This window comes from Cricetulus griseus (genome assembly GCF_003668045.3).
Source record: "Cricetulus griseus strain 17A/GY chromosome 1 unlocalized genomic scaffold, alternate assembly CriGri-PICRH-1.0 chr1_1, whole genome shotgun sequence".
Classification (NCBI taxonomy): Eukaryota; Metazoa; Chordata; class Mammalia; order Rodentia; family Cricetidae; genus Cricetulus; species Cricetulus griseus.
The window spans coordinates 187,642,093-187,660,351 of record NW_023276807.1 but is presented as its reverse complement, the minus strand read 5'-3'; the positions used below and the strand labels follow the sequence as shown (position 1 = coordinate 187,660,351).

General features: G+C 41.6%; 1 protein-coding gene across 4 annotated transcripts in view; it reads left to right on the top strand.

Moving 5' to 3' along the window:
• The window catches only part of Hacl1 (2-hydroxyacyl-CoA lyase 1), a 43,898-nt gene extending 26,343 nt beyond the window's left edge, over window positions 1–17,555 (top strand). The window contains exons 13-18 of one of the 4 annotated variants that reach the window (XR_003479883.2): window positions 1,908–2,062; window positions 2,970–3,128; window positions 4,258–4,365; window positions 8,007–8,193; window positions 16,813–16,914; window positions 17,149–17,555. Coding sequence is in view for 3 of the 4 variants with exons in the window: in XM_027389514.2 (XP_027245315.1) it covers window positions 1,908–2,062; window positions 2,970–3,128; window positions 4,258–4,365; window positions 8,007–8,193; window positions 8,706–8,831 (735 nt within the window). In the remaining variant the exon portion in view is untranslated. Of the gene's footprint in view, window positions 1–1,907; window positions 2,063–2,969; window positions 3,129–4,257; window positions 4,366–8,006; window positions 8,194–8,705; window positions 9,131–9,957; window positions 10,646–16,812; window positions 16,915–17,148 lie in introns of those variants that run through there. The other 3 variants (XM_027389516.2, XM_027389515.2, XM_027389514.2) reach the window with 3 other exon arrangements.
• Window positions 17,556–18,259: the final 704 nt, after the last annotated feature.

The window sequence follows — 18,259 nt, the reverse complement described above, 5'->3', positions numbered from 1 at the left end:
GGGTTTCTTCTTTTTAAATTCATTTTATTTTTTGTGAGTGTGTGAGAGTGTGTGTGTGTGTGTGTGTGTGTGTGTACCATGTGTGCCTAGTACCCTCGGAGGTAAGATGGAACTGGAATTATGGATAGTTGTGAACTACCATGTGTTGCGGGAACCCAACCTGGGTCCTCTGTAAGAGCAAGTGCCTGTAGCACAAATAATAAAAACCCAGAGACATATATTGGGGTCAAAGCTAAAGATCAGAGAAACAAAGCGACCAGCCACTTGAATGTTCTCATCTTTACCAATGCTTAGACCGAAAGGGCAATCCTGTCCTTAGACTGCATCTCCAGACTGCATCTGTCTCCATCAAACCTCAGACTGCACTGAGCTCCTGTCTCCTCCCGCCTTATATTAATCTCCTTTCTAGTGCTGGGATTAAAGGTGTGGGATCCCAAGTACTGAGATCACCTTTGTGTGAGCTCTGTTTCTCTTTTAGACTGCATCAGCTTTTTTTTTTATGCTTTTTTTTTTATTTTATTAGTTCAAATTAGGAACAAGCTTGCTTCAGATGTCAATCCCTTCTCCCTCTCCCTCCCCTCACCCCCAACATCCCACCTGCCCTTAGCCATCCCCCCTCCACTCCCCAGGCAGGGTAAGGCCCTCAAAAGGGGCTCCCCAAAGTCTACCACATCATCCTGGGCCAGGCCTAGGCCCTACCCCATGTTAGACTGGATCAGTTTTGTGTAGCTCATTGTGGCCTTGAACTAACAGATCCATCTGCCTCTGTCTCCCAAGTGCTGGGATTAAAGCTGTGTACCACCACTGCTTGGCCTCTGTGGCTAACTAGTGTGGTTACTGGTATAAAGGTGTGTACCCCCACTGCCTGGCTTCTATGTCTGTGACTGGTTTTGCACTCTGATCTTCAGGCAAGCTTTATTTGTTAGATCAAAAACAGAGTATCACCATAAGTGCCCTTGACCACTGAACTATCTCTCCAGCCCAACCTGTGATTTCCTCCTGATAGAAAGATACATTTGCAAATTTGAAATTTGAGTCGGGCACTTTTGTTCTCTAATGTATCTATCATCATAGAGTCACTGTGTACTTTCAACCAAACATCATAGCAGAATTGATATGGCTAACTCCACTGTGCAGGGAAATCTTAATCAGTGACTATTTCTACTGCCAAGAGTCAGTCTTAGTTCCGTTTTCTATTATTGTAAATAAATGCATCTTATCTCCAGGATTCCTTAGGGTTTGCTCCTCTGTCTGCTCTAGGGTGTGGGGAGTCTTTCCTGGATTGTGGTGTAACCTCCAGCAGAGCAGGGTAGCACAGGTGAAGCTGGGAGCGTGGGGACCAAAGAGGACTGTTACTGAGAAACACCAGTGACTCCTCTCAGCACTAGCGGGCATGAGAATGTGTGAAAACATCTACCTTACTACTGCGCTGTCATTCAGGGACTTTTTAAATAACAGATGTAACATAGCTGCTCCTTTACACTGTGTGAGAGAAGAACCAGAGTTTCAAATCATCTTCTGTAGTCCTAGCATTTTAGTTTTAAATTTAGGACCATACTTCAGGTAAAATTGTTCTGAAAAATAGTTAATACAGCGTTTTCCAAGAGTGCACAGGCACGATTGTTCTGTTTGTTTAACCCAATGCTGTTCAGCCATCTTTAGGTCTATCACTAAGTCATGGGCAATTCCTCAGCTTATTCATTGTGTTCCAAACTCATATTGTACAGCACATTGTTCTTAGCATGGTCCTGGATTGTTCACAGTTCAAAGAGTTGCCACTGTATAGCTATTTGGGGGATCTTCTAGCTTATTTGTGGTATTGAATTGTTCCAAAATAACTTTGGTAATAGCTTATTGTTTTCATTATGTTCCAATATAATTTAGTGTGTACTTACCTCTATTTTTAGGAATTAGCTTCCAAAAGATCCCTCCCTATGAATTATTACACAGTATTCTACCATGTTCAAGAACAGTTACCCAGAGACTGTTTTATAGTAAGCGAGGGAGCAAATACTATGGACATTGGCCGTACTGTGCTTCAGAACTACCTTCCTCGTCACAGGTAAGACTCCAAGAAAGAAATAACAGTGCATTTAATTTGAAACCACAGTAATGCTGATTAAGAAAAATATTTGAGAGTTATACCTATCTGGTATAAGAACATATTTCATAAGTGTATTTTTAAATTTTCTTTAGATTTATTTAGTTTATTTTATGTGTGCAAGTGTTTTGCCTGCATATATTTATGTGCCTGCCTGGTGCTCTCAGAGGTCAGAAGTTCCTCTGGAACTGGAGTTACAAGCAGTTGTAAGCCTCCATGTGGGCAGTGGAATCAAACTCAGGTCTTCTGCAAGAGCAGCAAGTGCTCCTAATCTCTGAGCCATCTCTCTAGCCCCACATAAGTATATTCTTATTTTGCTTTGTTTTTTTGAGACAGAGTTTTCTCTGTGTAGCCCTGGCTGTCCTGGAACTTATTCTGTAGACCAGACTGGCCTCAAACACAAAGGGATCCACCACCATCTATCTCAAGTATATTTTTAAGTGCGATTTTATAGTTTTAATGCTTTATAATTCTTGGTATAATGTAATGATTTCTATGCTCAGTGTTCTAAGATTATATTTACATTCATCTAAGCAATTGTGAGTGGCTTTTTCCTTTCCTTGACAAATTACTTCCTTATATTCCTCAATTTTTTTTTGTTTTTTGTTTTTCAAGACAGGGTTTCTCTGTATTGCTTTGGAGGTTGTCCTGGAACTAGCTCTTGTAGACCAGGCTGGCCTCAAACTCACAGAGATCCTCCTGCCTCTAGCTCCCGAGTGCTGGGATTAAAGGCGTGCACCACCAACACTGGCCCCCAAATTTTATATTAAAGAAAAAAATGTCTATTTCTTAATTTTTCCATAAACCATATATAGATTGAAAAGTTCGTGCCAACTAGTTTGATTTTGGCTTTTGTTGTTCCTAACAGGCTCGATGCTGGTTCCTTTGGAACAATGGGAGTTGGTTTGGGATTTGCTATTGCAGCTGCTGTAGTGGCTAAAGATAGAAGTCCTGGGAAACGGGTCGTCTGTGTGGAAGGAGACAGTGCTTTTGGATTTTCTGGCATGGAAGTGGAAACCATCTGCAGGTAAAACAGAGCCATAAATCATAGCATTTTATTCTCATAAATATGAAAATTTATACTTATGTACTTCACAAACAGGTGTCCTGGCACAGCATTGTGTTTTGAGGTCCCTAGTTATAAACTTTAATGTACAAACTCCCACTGTATCAGCATGAGGACTCCCCAAACACTTACCCCAGCTGTATTTAAATTATAATAAAACTGTTTTACATAGGGCTCATAGTAGGGTTTTTGTGAAACATGTTTTGGGACTTTCAAAGCTTTGGTATATAAAACTAACAAGGTCAAACCAGGTTTGGCAATGCACCCCTGTAATCCCAGCATTTGGGATTAGAGATGGCAGTGGAGGCAGAAGGATCTGAAGTTCAAGGTTATCCTCAGCTGAATCCTCAGCAAGGTCAAGGTCAGCTTGGGCTACATGAACCCGTATGTTAGGGGAAAGCATTGTCTATTAGAGGTCTGTATTGACAACCACTTGACATATGCCAAAAAAGATGATGTATGAAGAGAATTTAGCCTTTTAGAGGGTGATAATTCTCTTCTAGCTTGGAGAATAGATAGTTGGCACATTTATGTTACTTAGTTGTGTCATTACCACAAGCCCCCAGGGGGGAAATATATATATGGAAACCCACATTCTTTTTCAGCCTTTTTAGGTTTTTCATCTTTGCTATACTGCTTGAGACTTTTGGATGCTTGTTTTTGTGCTGATCATGCCATGCTGTTATGATCCGAGATGCAGACTGGGTATTAGTTGCTGTGTGTCTTTCACAGCATCCAGCATGAGCTGACTGTCACTGAAGCATTCAACAATAGAATGGGACTTTTCAGACAGTGTTCCTGGGAACTATGTAGAAACAGGCCTAGGAGGGTAGGGAATGGAGGTGTTTTTCTTGTAACTGTCTGGAAAAGTTTAATGATTTAAGGTCCATAGCTAAACAGACTATCAACCCCTAGGCTGCAATGTTTCTATCAATGGTTTGATACTTATTAGGATAAGAAATGCTTAATTTCCTTCTTAATACTGAAAAAAATCTTACAAAAACATCTACTTTTAAGTAAAAATTTCAGTTTTAAGAAAAGAAATTGCTTTACAAAGAATGATCCCTTCATAGTTTACTTTCACTCTTAGGTACAACTTGCCAATCATACTCTTGGTTATAAACAATAATGGAATCTACCAAGGTTTTGATGCAGACACTTGGGAGAAAATGTTAAATTTTCAAGAAGCTGTTACAGCGTGAGTAACTCAAAATGTATAGTTACATTATGTCGGATATTTAGTCTGTCTTTTAAAAGTTTGCTGGATTGGAATGTGCCTACATGCTGTAAACTTGGTTAATTTGTCTGCCCTCTTAAAGGGCAGAAGCCATTTCTTCATGGTTCCTTTTTATACAACTGTCCATGATTGTTTACAGTCAGGGAACCACTGAGAACTCAGGTCAGAATTTGTGATGTCTATACTAGGGGAGCAACAGTGCTATTATTTATACCAGGGAGGACTATGTTGTATTAATCAAGGTTCTCTCAAAGAGCAGAACTGCCAGTGAGAGTAAGGGCAAGCAGACGAAAGCAGCTTTCCTTCTGTTATGTCCTTTCATGAGGACTGCCATCGGAAGGTGTGGCCCCGATGTGCATCTTCCCACCTCAAATGCCCCAGCTCAGAGAACACCTTCACAGACATGCCCAGCTGCTTGGGTGTTAGTTGATTCCAGATGTAGCCAAGCTGACAGCCAAAATTAGCCTTCACAGGAGCTGGCATGTTATTTGTGATTTAAAGATCTTCCTTTTTTTTTTTTTTTTACCACAAAGCTAAGCTAAACCTTCATCATCTGATGGCAGAGTCAAACTAAGTCTGTTAGAGCTGCCATGGGTATTGACAAATAAAAATTGATGAGACAGCTGGAGAGTAGAGTACCAATATTTTCATTTATGTATTGTTTTTCCATAACCATTTGTATTAACTACTTTTCAATTGCTGTGATAAAACACTATGACCAAGGCAACTTATATATAAAAAAAGTTTAATTAGACTTACAGTTCTAGAGGGTTAGAGTTTATGATAGTGGAATGAAGGCATAACACTGGAGCAGCAGTTGAGCTCACATTTTTTAATATTTTTTTTTAAAGATTTTACTTATTTATTATGTATACAACATTCTGCTTCCATGTATATCTGCACACCAGAAGAGGGCACCAGATCTCATTACAGATGGTTGTGAGCCACCGTGTGGTTGCTGGGAATTGAACTCAGGACCTCTGGAAGAGCAGTCAGTGCTCTTAACCTCTGAGCCATCTCTCCAGCCCCAATATTTTATTTTTTAATTGATTTTATATACCATCCACAGTTTCCCCTCCTCTCCCCTCCTCCCACCTTCATGTAACCCACTCCCACCCACTCCTCAGACAGGGTAAGGCCCTCTATGGGGAGCCAGCAAAGCCTGGCACATTCAGTTGAGGCAGGAGGAAGCCCCCCTCCCTACCCCATATCAAGGCTGAGCAAGGTATCCCACTATATGGAGTGGGCTTCAAAAAGCCAGCTCATGTGCTAGGGATAGATCCTGGTCCGACTGCCAGGGATTCCACAAACAGACCAGGCTACAAAATTGTCGTTCACGTGTAGAGGGCCTGTTTCAGTTCTATGCAGGATCCCCAGCTGTTGGTCTAGAGTCCCTGAGAGAGCTCACATCTTGATCCACAAGTAGCAAGCAGAGAAAGCATACTTAGTATTTTGAAACCTCAAAGCCTGCCGCCAGTGACACACCTTCCAACAAGGTCACACCTCATAATTCTTCCCAAATAGTTCCAACAACTGGGGACCAACCATTCAAACATAGGAGTCTACGGAGGCCATTGTCATTCAAATCACCATGCCACACCTCTTGGTTTCATTCTAGTTGATATGTAAACTGTGCTATCTGGTGAAGTAGCTCCTAATCTAGTTACTACTTAATTTTAGTTAAAGATAAATAATGTGAAAAGTCCAGTTTCTAGGCTGAGGATATGGTTCGTTTGGGAGATTACTTGCTTCTTAAGCACAAAACCCTAAATTTGATCCCCAGCATGTCTTACCTTGGGAGTATTAGAGCACACCTATTATTCAGAAGGTAGATACAAGATCATCAGTTCAAGGTCATCCTTGGCTGCATAGCAAGTCTAAGCCAGCTTGAGTTACATAAAATTTTGTCTCATAAAAAAGAAAATCAATACCCTTTTATCTTTAAATGAGTAGTTGTTGACAGTTGATGGCACTAGTTGCAGATGATCTGATGCCCTCTTCTGGCTTCCTTCACACCTGTAGTGTGAAGAGACATACATGCCAGCAAAATACCCATATACATACAAAATAAAAATAAATCTTTTGTTGCTGGGCATAGAATACCAGCACTCGAGAGGCAAAGGCAGGCAGAGGAGTCTGAGTTGAGACCAGCCTGGTCAACAAACTGAGTTCTGGGACAACCAGGGCTACACAGAGAAACCCTGCCTTAAAATCAGTCATCAGTCAGTCTTCTAAAAATCCAATTAAAAATCCAAATACAGTATGGCTGCCATACTGTATATGAAACATTTTTATCATTACTGAAAGTTCTATTAGACATTGCCATATAAACAATAAAAAATACAGGGAGTCAGGTGTAGCGACACACACTTGTAGTCCACCTATTCTGTCTGGAAGCTGGAACAAGAGGATCACTTGAGCTGATGAGTCTAAGACATATCAAGACTCCATCATATACAAAAAAGACTCAGTTGAAAATATGGGGGAAACTAACTTGAGCACTTGGGAGGCTAAGGCAAGAGGATCCAGAGTTGAGTTTACACCATCCTGAGCTATATACTGAGTTCCAGGCCAGTCTCTGCTACATAGCAAGGGCCTGTCTCAAAACAAGCAAAAATAAAGAGAAAGACATGTACTGGCATCTGAGCTCCGATGGTGCTGCCTCCATGCCATCCCCTCTGCTGGTTTTGTGTGGTGAACAGCCAGCCAGCTGTACCAAAGGACACATGACATGGGCCAGACTGCTCCATAACCTTGCCAGTTAGCACCCTGAAGATTTACATGACCACACACATCACAGCCTGCAGCCAGGCAACTTTGTACACACTTTGAGAAATAGATGAATTTACCTGAATCACATTTAGCTACTGAAAATTCAGTATCAATAAGAACCAAAGCTGAAAATCTTTGAAAAGTTGAAATGACTGATGACTTCAAAGTTGGAGATTTTCAGATTGAAGGGTGTAGTCCACATCCAGCAGTTAAAATGTAGATGACTGTTTCAAGTGCTTTCAAAGGGGTTGTTGGATATTGTCTTTAAGTCATGGATCCAATGCTCAGCTGATTGTTTTTGTTTGTTTGTTTGCTCTAAAGAAAAAAATAACTGTTTAAAAAAATCCATGGGGTAGGAGAGCCAGGCATGGTAGCACAAGCCTTTAATACCAACACTCAGGAGGGAGTTCAACATCAGCCTGGTCTACACAGCAAGTTCCAGGCCAGTCAGGGCTATATAGATCCTGTTTCAAAAGCAAATGAACAAAGGAGGGGGGAAAAAAAAAACCAACAACAGCTGGACAGTAACTTATCAGTTGTTGTTGCATTGACTTTTAAGGATGCCATCACTGGCAGATAGAGCTTCCCATTCTTTTAATAATTAAGGCCTGGAGTTTGCCTAACTCACCAAGGGGCATGAAAATACTGAGATGGAGTAAGGGAAGGACATTTGTTTTACATACTTCTGTTACATAGAGCTGTTCTGAAAAAAAAAAAAAGTATGCCTTGTTGGTGGGTCAGCTTACAGTTTTTCACAGATAATGTTGGGAAATTTCCTTTTTTTATAAGCTGAAAGATTTAACTTTTATTGACTTACAATTACTTTTCAGTGCCCCTCCAATGGGTCTTTTGCCAAACTCGCATTATGAGCAGGTCATGACTGCATTTGGAGGCAAAGGGTATTTTGTAAAAACACCAGAAGAACTCCAAAACTCTCTGAGGCAGACTCTGGAAGACGCAAGTAAACCCTGTCTTATCAACATCATGATTGAACCACAGAGCACACGGAAGGCCCAGGTAAGTTCAGGCAGAAAGCAAGAAAAGCATGTTCTCTGCTGACTCTCCCTGAAAGGCACACCCCCTGCTATCCAGAGTTCCTCCTAAGTTTGTTTCTGAGTTTAAGATAATTGTTACTTGTGCTTGTTAAAGTAACAAGTGAGCAAAACCAGGCTCAGTTTCCACCACAGAGCTCACAGTTCAGCAGGGGAAGTGGACAGACAGTAGGGTGCCTCACAGCTTAGTGCTACTTGACAGCAAGGATGTGACTGCAAGCAAAGAAATGCATCGGTGTTGTGGGAAGTAGTGCTTAAGCTGAGATCTGAATGAGTTAGCAAAGAGAAGATGGAAAGACAGGGGCTCTGTGGTCGAGGCGGAACAGACCAAAATAAAGGAACGGAAAGAGAAGAAAATGCATGAACACAGTGTAGATGAGCCTGCACTCAGTGGATATGTTTGGTTGCATTCAACTCAGTTATGTGGCCTCTAATGCCTAGTGACACAGTAGCTAGTATCTCTCTCTTGGTTCCTAGACACAGATCTGCTGTCAGTTTCTGTCTTCTTTGAGCAAGATGGGGCACAATGGCCAGATCCCTGAACAATCAATAGAAGACACAACAACTGATTTGGAAACTGTCAGATATATAGAATTCTGCTGAATTTCTGTTTGTGTAAAGGTAGACATCAGAGACTTCAGAATTTATCTTAAAGCCAAGAGAAAGGGTACCAGGAGCAGAGCCCACTGGTCAGGCAGATGAACACACATAGGATAAGCCAGGGAGCAGGCAGGTGGCATTGGCTGGGGTCTTTCTAATCCTTGTAAGGCTCTCTTTCAAATCTGTTCTACAGTTTTCCTCTGGATGTCATTTGGGTATTTCTGGAGAAGTGTAAATTATCACTCCTATTAGTCATTCTATAGGGTTATTCTTATATTAAATACTTTAACATTTTTATTCCAGTGGAATTTTGACATATTTTCATTTCCAAGGTTTTTTTTTTTTTTTTTTTTTTTTTTGTGTGTGTGTGTGTGTGTGTGTGTGTGTGTTTCCCGAGACAGGGTTTCTCTGTGTAGCTTTGGAGCCTATCCTGGTGCTCATTCTGGAGACCAGGCTGGCCACGAACTCACAGAGATCCAAGCTTTTTTTAAATAAATGTTTGTATATCACCATTTGTCATTGATTCACAATGCAGGCTGGCTGATTCCTACTTTATGTAGGAATATCTTTATGGCAGTGGTTCTCAACCTTCCTAATGCTGTGACCCTTTAATACAGTTCATCATGTTATGGCGACCCCAACCATAAAATTTTTTCTGCCACTTCATAACTGTAATTTTGCTACTGTTATGTATCATAATGTAAATATTTTGGAGGTATGGGTTTGCTGAAGGGGCTATGACCCCAGGTTGAGAACCATTGTTCTATGGTAACTGTGTCTTGGCCAAGTGGGGCGGACACTGTTTGTCCTATAAAATGCTCTGTAGTTCCTCCTGTTTGTGCTTCTCAGACTTGGGATCATGGTCTCATCTTCTCTGCTGAGTAAATTTGTTTCTTTCCAACTCTGGTTTTCCGTATCCTGATCACTGTTAGTGGAAGAAGAATTAGAAACAATGAGTTTCCTAGGCTGCTTTATACAAGACCAGTTAATTTTTAGCTCCTTTTGACTAGACCAAACACAAACCTTATTTTACCACAATTATATAGTTCTTCCAGATTTTAAAGCAATTACAGTGAGTCTAATATAATTATTTCTTTTGACTGAATGTTGTCCTCTTTTTTCTCTTTAGGACTTTCACTGGCTCACCCGTTCTAACATGTGAATAAATTAGTTGATAGTTTTGAGGAATTTTCTCTTTCCAGCAAAGTAGAATTTACTTTCCCTAGCAAAATTACCACACTGCCAAAATTGTATTTAAAAATATTTTAAATTATGTTTTATAGTAAAGAATTTGATTAAAAACAGAAAAGATTTCCATAAATTGTTATGATTTTGGATCATAAATGATCCTGAAGGCCAATGCTAAAGGCTTGGTCACTAGCTGGTGGCACTGCTGGAAGGTGATGGAGTCTTTAGGAAGTGGCCTAGAGTAGAGACATTGCTGGAATTAGGACCCTGGCATGCATGCCACCTCCCATCCTCCCGTCTCTACTTCCCAGAAACCTCTCATGAATTTCCTGTCATGATAGACCCCAGGCCAAAAGCAAAAGTTGGGCCAAGTGACCAGACTGAAACCTTCACAACTGAGCCAGGAGCTGGAAAGACAACTCAGCATTTAAGAGTACAAATTACTCTTGCGGAAGACATGAGTTCAGCCACATTGGGTGGCCCATAACCACCTGTAATTGAAACTCCATGGACACCAGCTTCTGTGGGCACCTACACTCATATGCACACACCCACACATAGATACACATAATTAAAAATAAAGCTTAAAAACTATGAACCAAAATAAATATTTCTTCCTTTTATATTGATTTTCCCAGGTGTTTTGTAAAATAATAGAAATTGATTAATTTCCACACAAATAATCAAATAATAGCATTGTAATTGTCTAACTGCCAAGTTACACATTGGTTTCCTTTTATGTAAACCCATTTCTCAAGTTAAAACTTTTATCTTTTAAAAATACTTTCTGTCCAGACCAGCACTCAGGAGGCAGAGGCAGGTGGAGCTCTAATGAGGTTTACAAAGTGGAGTCAGAAATAGATTGATAACAGGTAGTTTATTAAGTAATAGTACTCATGAAAGGGAGCCAGTGACCAGGTTTGCACCAAAGCAGGAGGGACCCACAAGATGCTTCCTAGTGAGCTCAGCCAAGCGAAAGAGAAAAGGGGCTGCATGCGAGCCACTGTCCTACTTAAACCGTTGTTACATCACTCTGACCACGCCCAAGTAGGCGTGGTCAGGGTACCTGGGACCAGGCCCAAGCAGGCATGGTCAGCAGTACCTCTTAATCAGGGTTTCTCCAGAGCTCTGTGAGTTCAAGGCCAGTCTGATCTATAAAGTGAGTTCCAGAACAGCCAGGACTGTTACACAGAGAATTCCTGTCTTGAAAAAACAAACAAAACAAAAAACCCAACACTGGAGAAAGAAATGAAGGCCCCAAAAGATGTAATACAGAGATACTTTCAGTAAAGTTGGAGTATGTAGACTCCTTTTACTTTTGATGACTTGGTTCTAGTCTCATTTGTAGTGGAGCATGTCCTGTAGTTGATTAGTTGAATGTTTATCCTGGAAAGAACTTAATGATCCAGAGAAGTCACACTACCTCCAAACTAGCCATTGTAGATTAGCTACCTGTGTATGCACACTGCACTGAGACCAACAGAATTATCCATGATAATATAGTCATGTGCTGCTTAAGGATATTTTGGTTATTGACGGAACACATACCCACATATGCATTGTATCCACATACACAAAAAATAATTTTAAATTTTAAAGTAAGGAATTATGCCAAATAAGTCAACACACCCAAACTTACGCTTATATAAATAGGGGAAAAATGACAAGCAATATAGCTTGAAATTTCAAGATTTTAACCTACGTCTCATGGGGTTTTGTTGTTGTTGTTATTGTTTGTTTGGTTTTTTTGGGAGGGGGCGCTGTTTGATACAGGGTTTCTCTGTGTATCCTTGGCTGTCCTGTGACTCACTCTATAGACCAGGCTGGCCTCAAACTCACGAGATCTGCCTGCCTTTGCCTCCCAAGAGCTGAGATTAAAGGCCTGTGCTACCACCACCTGGTTGTATTTAACAGCTTTAATACAACTTAGTGATAGAGGTATTTTTATATCATTTTGGTGTCTTAGAAGATGTTAAAAGTGTTTTTGCAGTTGCTGGGGAATCTAGGACTCTGTATATGCTAAGCAAACAGTCTACCACTGAGCCTTCTCCCCAGCTAAAAGTAAGCATTAGAAAAAAAAAATCAACAACTGTATTTTAAAATATTAGAAATGTGAGCTGGGGGAATGACTCAGTGCTTGCTGCTCTTGCAGAGGTCCTAGGTTTGGTTCCTAGCATCCGTGTGGAGGCGCACAGCTGCCTGTAACTCCAGTTCCAGGGGATCCAATGCCCTTCTCTGGCCTCTTAGAAACCAGGCATGCACATGGTACACACAGATAAATTCAAGTACTCACATAAAATTAAAAATGAACTAATAAATAGAATTAAAATATTAGAAATGTATATAGATGTTATTTTTACAATTTTTATCTATCAGAGCACAAGACTTTGTATCAAAATTTAGCTTATACCATACACCAGATCTGTCTGCATTGGCTAAGTTGGAGCATAAGAGACCACCTCACAGTAGGGAATTTGTAGCTTTAAATAGAACCCAGGAGATACTGTGGTGAGCATTGTATGGCTCCTGACAGGCCCCTGATCCAAACCTGTTTATGTACTTTTAAATGTAGAGAACCTGAGCTGCACAGGAGGAAACACACAGAGGAGCATCCGCCCTGGGTAGCCCACAGAACTTCCTTATTCTCCTCTGCCCCCGTGTGCCTGCCTGACAGCCAAATGATGATGTGGAGGGCATACTATTTTTAAGTTGAACCATATGAATCCATGTAATTAAGTATGAATGTCCCCTTTTTTGACCATGTTATCTCAAGTGAAGGAAAAAAATGTTGGCTGATTAATGGTCTGGCCAGCAGAGGTCAGTCCAGATGTATTAAGACCAGATTAACCCAAGAACACTTTAACTGATCACACCCGGCTTATTTTGAACAACAACTTTGCAGTTGGTCTTATCATAGTAATTACTTCTTAGAAGGATGGAATATTGAGAAATTCTCTCTAGGTGTATGTGCCTGCAATCCCAGGACTCAGAAGAACAGGACGGGGGAATCTTAAATTTTAGGTTAGCCTAAGCTACATAGTTTGTTGCCCAGGCTAGATCCAAACTCATAATTCTTCTGCCACCTCCTCCCAAGTGCTGAGTAATTTTTTTAAGTGAGAGACGGTGGAGAAATGCTGCATTACCATGAAGAAGTGCCAGTTGAGGATTTGGCAAAAAGCCTGAGCAACCTGCCTTGATTACTGTGGGGAGGGGAGTATGCTGGTGAAGGTGCAACCACCTGGTGTTATCTGGGTGCTATTTCTGCTGCTAAGCTCAAACTGAGTAATGTGAAAGAAAGCTGCTGATGGCCTTCCACGCTCTACCTGACAGTAGCGGTAAAAGACTGCTGTGGATTCAGCTCTCACAGGCACAACTGTCTCTACTCACTGTTTCCACTGGCCAATCTTCCATCTTCCCTCCTCTTCCAGGTGTTGGGGAGCAAAGAAAGGCATATCTAGAAATCTAATATCTCCAGGTTCAGGGTGTGAAGGGACTGCTTACAGAGGCAAGGGCCATCATTTCTTTCCTTTCTAACCTATAGTCCTTGGGCCCAGCTCTGTGGTGTGGCTGATCTCCAGTCATGTGGGTTTCCTCCTGAGGCTTCTCTCTTGGTCCCAGAACATTCCTAATGACAGCCTCCCCACTCACGTCAGGGGAGGGTCAGGAAACCAGATGTGGTCTCACCCCAGCCTTGCTCCAGCTATTCTTGCAAAGCCTTCTCCCTAGTGCTCCTGCTACAGTATCCATGCTAAGTTAACACCCCACCCCACCCCACCCCCACCCCGGGAACCCAAGTCACCCTCTCATCTTCCAGACCTGAATCCTCTTGCTCCTGATTAGTCAGCCCTATGGTGACTAATCCTACTTAGACCTGGCAAACAGCAATATAGTACCATTGTCCTGGGAAGGAAGAGACATGGGGTCTTACATCACTAAAGCCCTAAGACTTTTAAGTGCAAGGTGCAAGGATGACCTGTCTTCCAAGAATCAGAAGCCCACCCTAATGCCCGGGTATTAAATAGACCAACAATGCTAGGGGGCAGAGGTTGGTGACATATGAGGCCCCAAATTAATTGAAATTTAGGCTTCTACCTTGGCAAAATTGAGTTCAAATTTTAAGTTCAATTGCTGACAATATCTCACACTTGAGGGCTGTAGCCTGAATTTTATGCCTACAACATTCATAAAAAAAGATAATAGCCCACTGTACCACCTGCCTCCACACTCTGTCAGCTCCTCCTCCTGTCTCTCACCTTACCCACCCTGTGTTACTTACTCTTTTACAGTTTTTGTGATTATTTGTACTCTGAATCCCATTCTTCCTTTCCACACCCAATTCCTCTCTTTCAGAATGGGAATGCTTACACTGGACTTATATGTTGGAAGTATGGAACTTGCTTTTTAATTTTATGGGGCTTCACAGCTTATCTTGAGTCTCAGAAAAGGCTGAACTTGGACTTGTCATTAGTACCAGAGCTGTTAAGACTATGGGCACTTGAGATGTATTAACTTAGTGGTTCTCCACGTGTGGGTTTTGACCCCTTTGAGGTTCAAACAGCCCTTTCACAGGGCTGTGTATGCAGGTACATAATGTATTCTGCATATCAGATATTTACATTGCTATTCTAACAGTAACAGCATTACAGTTAAGAAGCAGCAACAAGGGCTAGAGAAATGGCTTGGTGGTTAAGAGCATTGACTGCTCTTCAGAGGACCCATGTTCAGTTCCCAGCACACACATGGTGGCTCACAACTGTCTATAACTCCAGTTCCATGGTATCTGACAGCCTAACACAGACAAATGTGCACATAAAAATAAAAATATTTTTTAAAAAATGAAAAAAGTAGTAGCAAGGAAATAATTTTAAGGCTGGGCATCACCACAGCATGAGGAACTGTGTTAAGGGGTTGCAGCATTAGAAAGGTTGAGAAGGACTGTACTAAATGCAGTTTGCATTCTGTGATGGAGATGAGGATTTGGGGGCTAGGTGGAACAGTATGGTTTGAATAGGAAAGTCCTCCACAAGCTCATTCATCTAGGCCTCGTGATTGGATCTGATGGGTCTGATCGAATGAAGGGATTAATCCACTGATGGATTCAGACTATGTGCTCTTGCTGGAAGGTGGTGAAAAGTAGGTGGGGCCTCGCAGGGGAGAATAGGTGCCTAGGAGAGCCATTTCATGTCCTCTGTTGCTTCTTTGACATTTTCTACTTCCTGCCTGCCACAAGGCGAGCTGCTTTGCTCTCCTGTATACCCCCTGACATGTTGGTCAGCTCATCTTGGATTGGAACCTCTGAATCTATAGCTCTTCCCTTTAAGTACACCTCCCTTGTGTATTTTAACACAGTTATGAATAAACATATTAATATAGTAACAAAAACTTCACAAATATAGTATTTTAGTTAAAGTAAGGTTGTTTTGGTGTTGGTTTGGAGCTGGTGTGTGTGTCGAGGATTAAAAGCAAGATTTTTTGCACATGTTAAGCCAATACTTATACTACTAAACAATTCTTCCAGGCCCTTATGTGTATATGCTTTTAAGATTTATTTTTATTAGTGTGTGTGCTGAGGAGTACCATGTGTGTGCAGGTACCCGTGGAGGCCATAAGGGTGTTGGATCATTTGCAACTAGAGTTTCAGTCAGTTGTGAACCACCCATTGTGGGTTCTGGGAACTGAACTCCGGTCCTTTGGAAGAGCAGCAGATGCTTTTAACTGCTGAGCCATCTCTCCAGCCCCCCCTGTGCCCCACCATATTTTTTAAAAATAGTGTATTAATAGAAGCAAATTAATTTTGTAAAAATTACTTAAAGTTCTTTAATAAGGCCAACATATCAAGAGACAAATGCCATTGAAAAACCACACTTATATTTACATTTAAGAGTAGGAGCTAGCTGGGTAGTGGCACACAACTTTAATCCCAGCACATGAGAGGCAGAGGCAGGTGGATCTCTGTGAGTTCAAAGCCAGTCTAGTCTACAAATTGGGTTCCAGGATGGTCAGGGCTACACAGAAACCCTGTCTCACTCCCCCATCCCCTGTGTCAAAAAAAAAAAAAAAGAAAAGAAAAAGAAAAAAAGTAGGAGCTACCACATCTCACAGAGATACATGAACCAACACTCAAGTGGATCTCAAGTAGAGAAAGCATGACTAAGTTAAAATCTTTTACAGAAAGAAAAAGATGAAGCTGGGTAAACCACTTTCAGAACAGGTCTTGGGTAGTGTGGAGCTGCCCCTAATTGTCTCCAGTGTCCCTGATGTAATTAGGGTGGGAGGATCCAGAATGGATACCAAATAAAATGGGCCACAAAGGAAATCTGGGGTTCCAGGCCTGGGATTGGTTGGTTTACATATGAAAAGCGAACTGGCAGCCACAGCACCTGAAAGTTTGCCTTCACTGGGAATGAACCATTTGGAGTAGGGCAGCCCCACCAGGATGAGCAAACCCAAATTACAGGAGACAAAAGGTGTGGTTAATAGAGTGTCACTGATTAGTCAAGTCAGTAAGAATCAAATATTTGAGAAATTCAGGGTTCTAGTTTTTCATTATTTCTAGAATAACATCTTTCAATTTCATGAAGTGGTTGTTTGTTTGCTTGGTGGCATTTGTCCTTCAGCAAGGTTTTTAAGGTTTTACCAAATTGACCTTACAGAACTTTTATTAAGTTTGTTCCTGGACATGTATCGGTTTCATTGTCAATGTAATTATATTCTCAGTTTCCACTGTGTTTTATGTTTAATGTTTGTAATACATTTTGTGTATTGATGCTTACCTAATGAACACTTTCTTCTTGAGATGGGATTTCATATAACCCAAGTTGCCATTGAAATCACTATATAGCTGATGACCATGAACTTCTGGCCCTCTGCCTTCACCTCCTAAGAGCTGGAATTCCAGGTGTGTACCACTGTGCTCCTATTCATGACTGGGGATGGAACCCAGGGTTTGTGCATTCTGTGTAAGTATGCACCAACTGAACTACATCCTCAGCCCTGAAGGAATTAACTATCTTGAGACTTTTCTCATCCAGTGTCTCATACTCACAAAGCAGTGTTCAGCGGTACTGGGCAGGTAGGTGTGCTTCTACATGTTTTAGAATTAACACATCCCTTCTCTACTTTCCTCCTTCAGGAGCCAAAGATAACAAGAAACTACTAATGAGCATTTCCTGGACCTGCGGTGTTTGCATATTGTTACAGCTTTGAAATGTTCTCCAAAATAGATTATAAATGCTCTTCAGAAGCCCATATGCTACATGCATGGCTGCCAGCCTGTAGTGTTGTTGGGAGGTGGAGGAACCTTTTAAAGGTGGGGCCTAGTTGGAGGAAGCTAGGTAACTAGAGGTGTGCTCTTGAAGAGTGTGTTGAAACCCTGACCCTTCCTCTGTCTCTGTTTCCTAGTTGTCGTGAGGCCAGCATGCTCTATTATATGCTCCCTAGCATGATGTCCTACCTTGCCACAGGCTCCAAAACATTGGGGCCTACCAATGTAGACTGAACCCCCATAAACCAAAATAAAAATTTCCTGCATTAAGTTGATTTTCTCGGGTATTTTGTCACACCAGTGGAAAGCTGGTTATCAAATGTGTCCCACTCCCCCATCCCCCACCCCCCGCCCCAGGTATATAATGGCACCAGAAATAAATAACTACCATTTCTATATTAGGTAACCACAATAATTTTTTAATTTGATTATTGCTTATGAAGTGCTACCTGCCTTCCAGACATTGAGGTCAGTGATAAAGGTAAACATTGAAATGGCTGGTTTTGTTTTGTTTTGTTTTTGTGGTCTTGACCTTTGAAAACCTTGGGCCAGCTTTCTTTTGGTGAGTCAGCCAGGGTAGAATGACCTCTCCTTCCCATATAGGTGGAGGCACAAGTGAAGGGCTGTCAGCCCAGGTCCTCTTGAGAGACCTGTGATTACTCATGGGGACATTTGAAAAGGCGGGTTGAGCCACCAGATGAGGGTGTTCATCAGACACAGGGTGGGGTGGAGAGGAGGCGTCCATGCTTCCAAAAGCCAAAGAAGATGGAACGAAGCTTTTCTCAGAGAAGGGTAACCTTCCTATCCTTGCTGGACTCATTGGTAGGGAATAGCACAATACCTGGAAGATGTGGCCACGGTACAAACACATGGCAGATTTGAGAGTGGCTGTTGGGGTTCTTGTCTCGATAGTGCCTCCACAGTTGGAAGGAGAGTCTCTCAGTTGCACCAAGAATACTCTGGAGGTGTTCTTGCCACT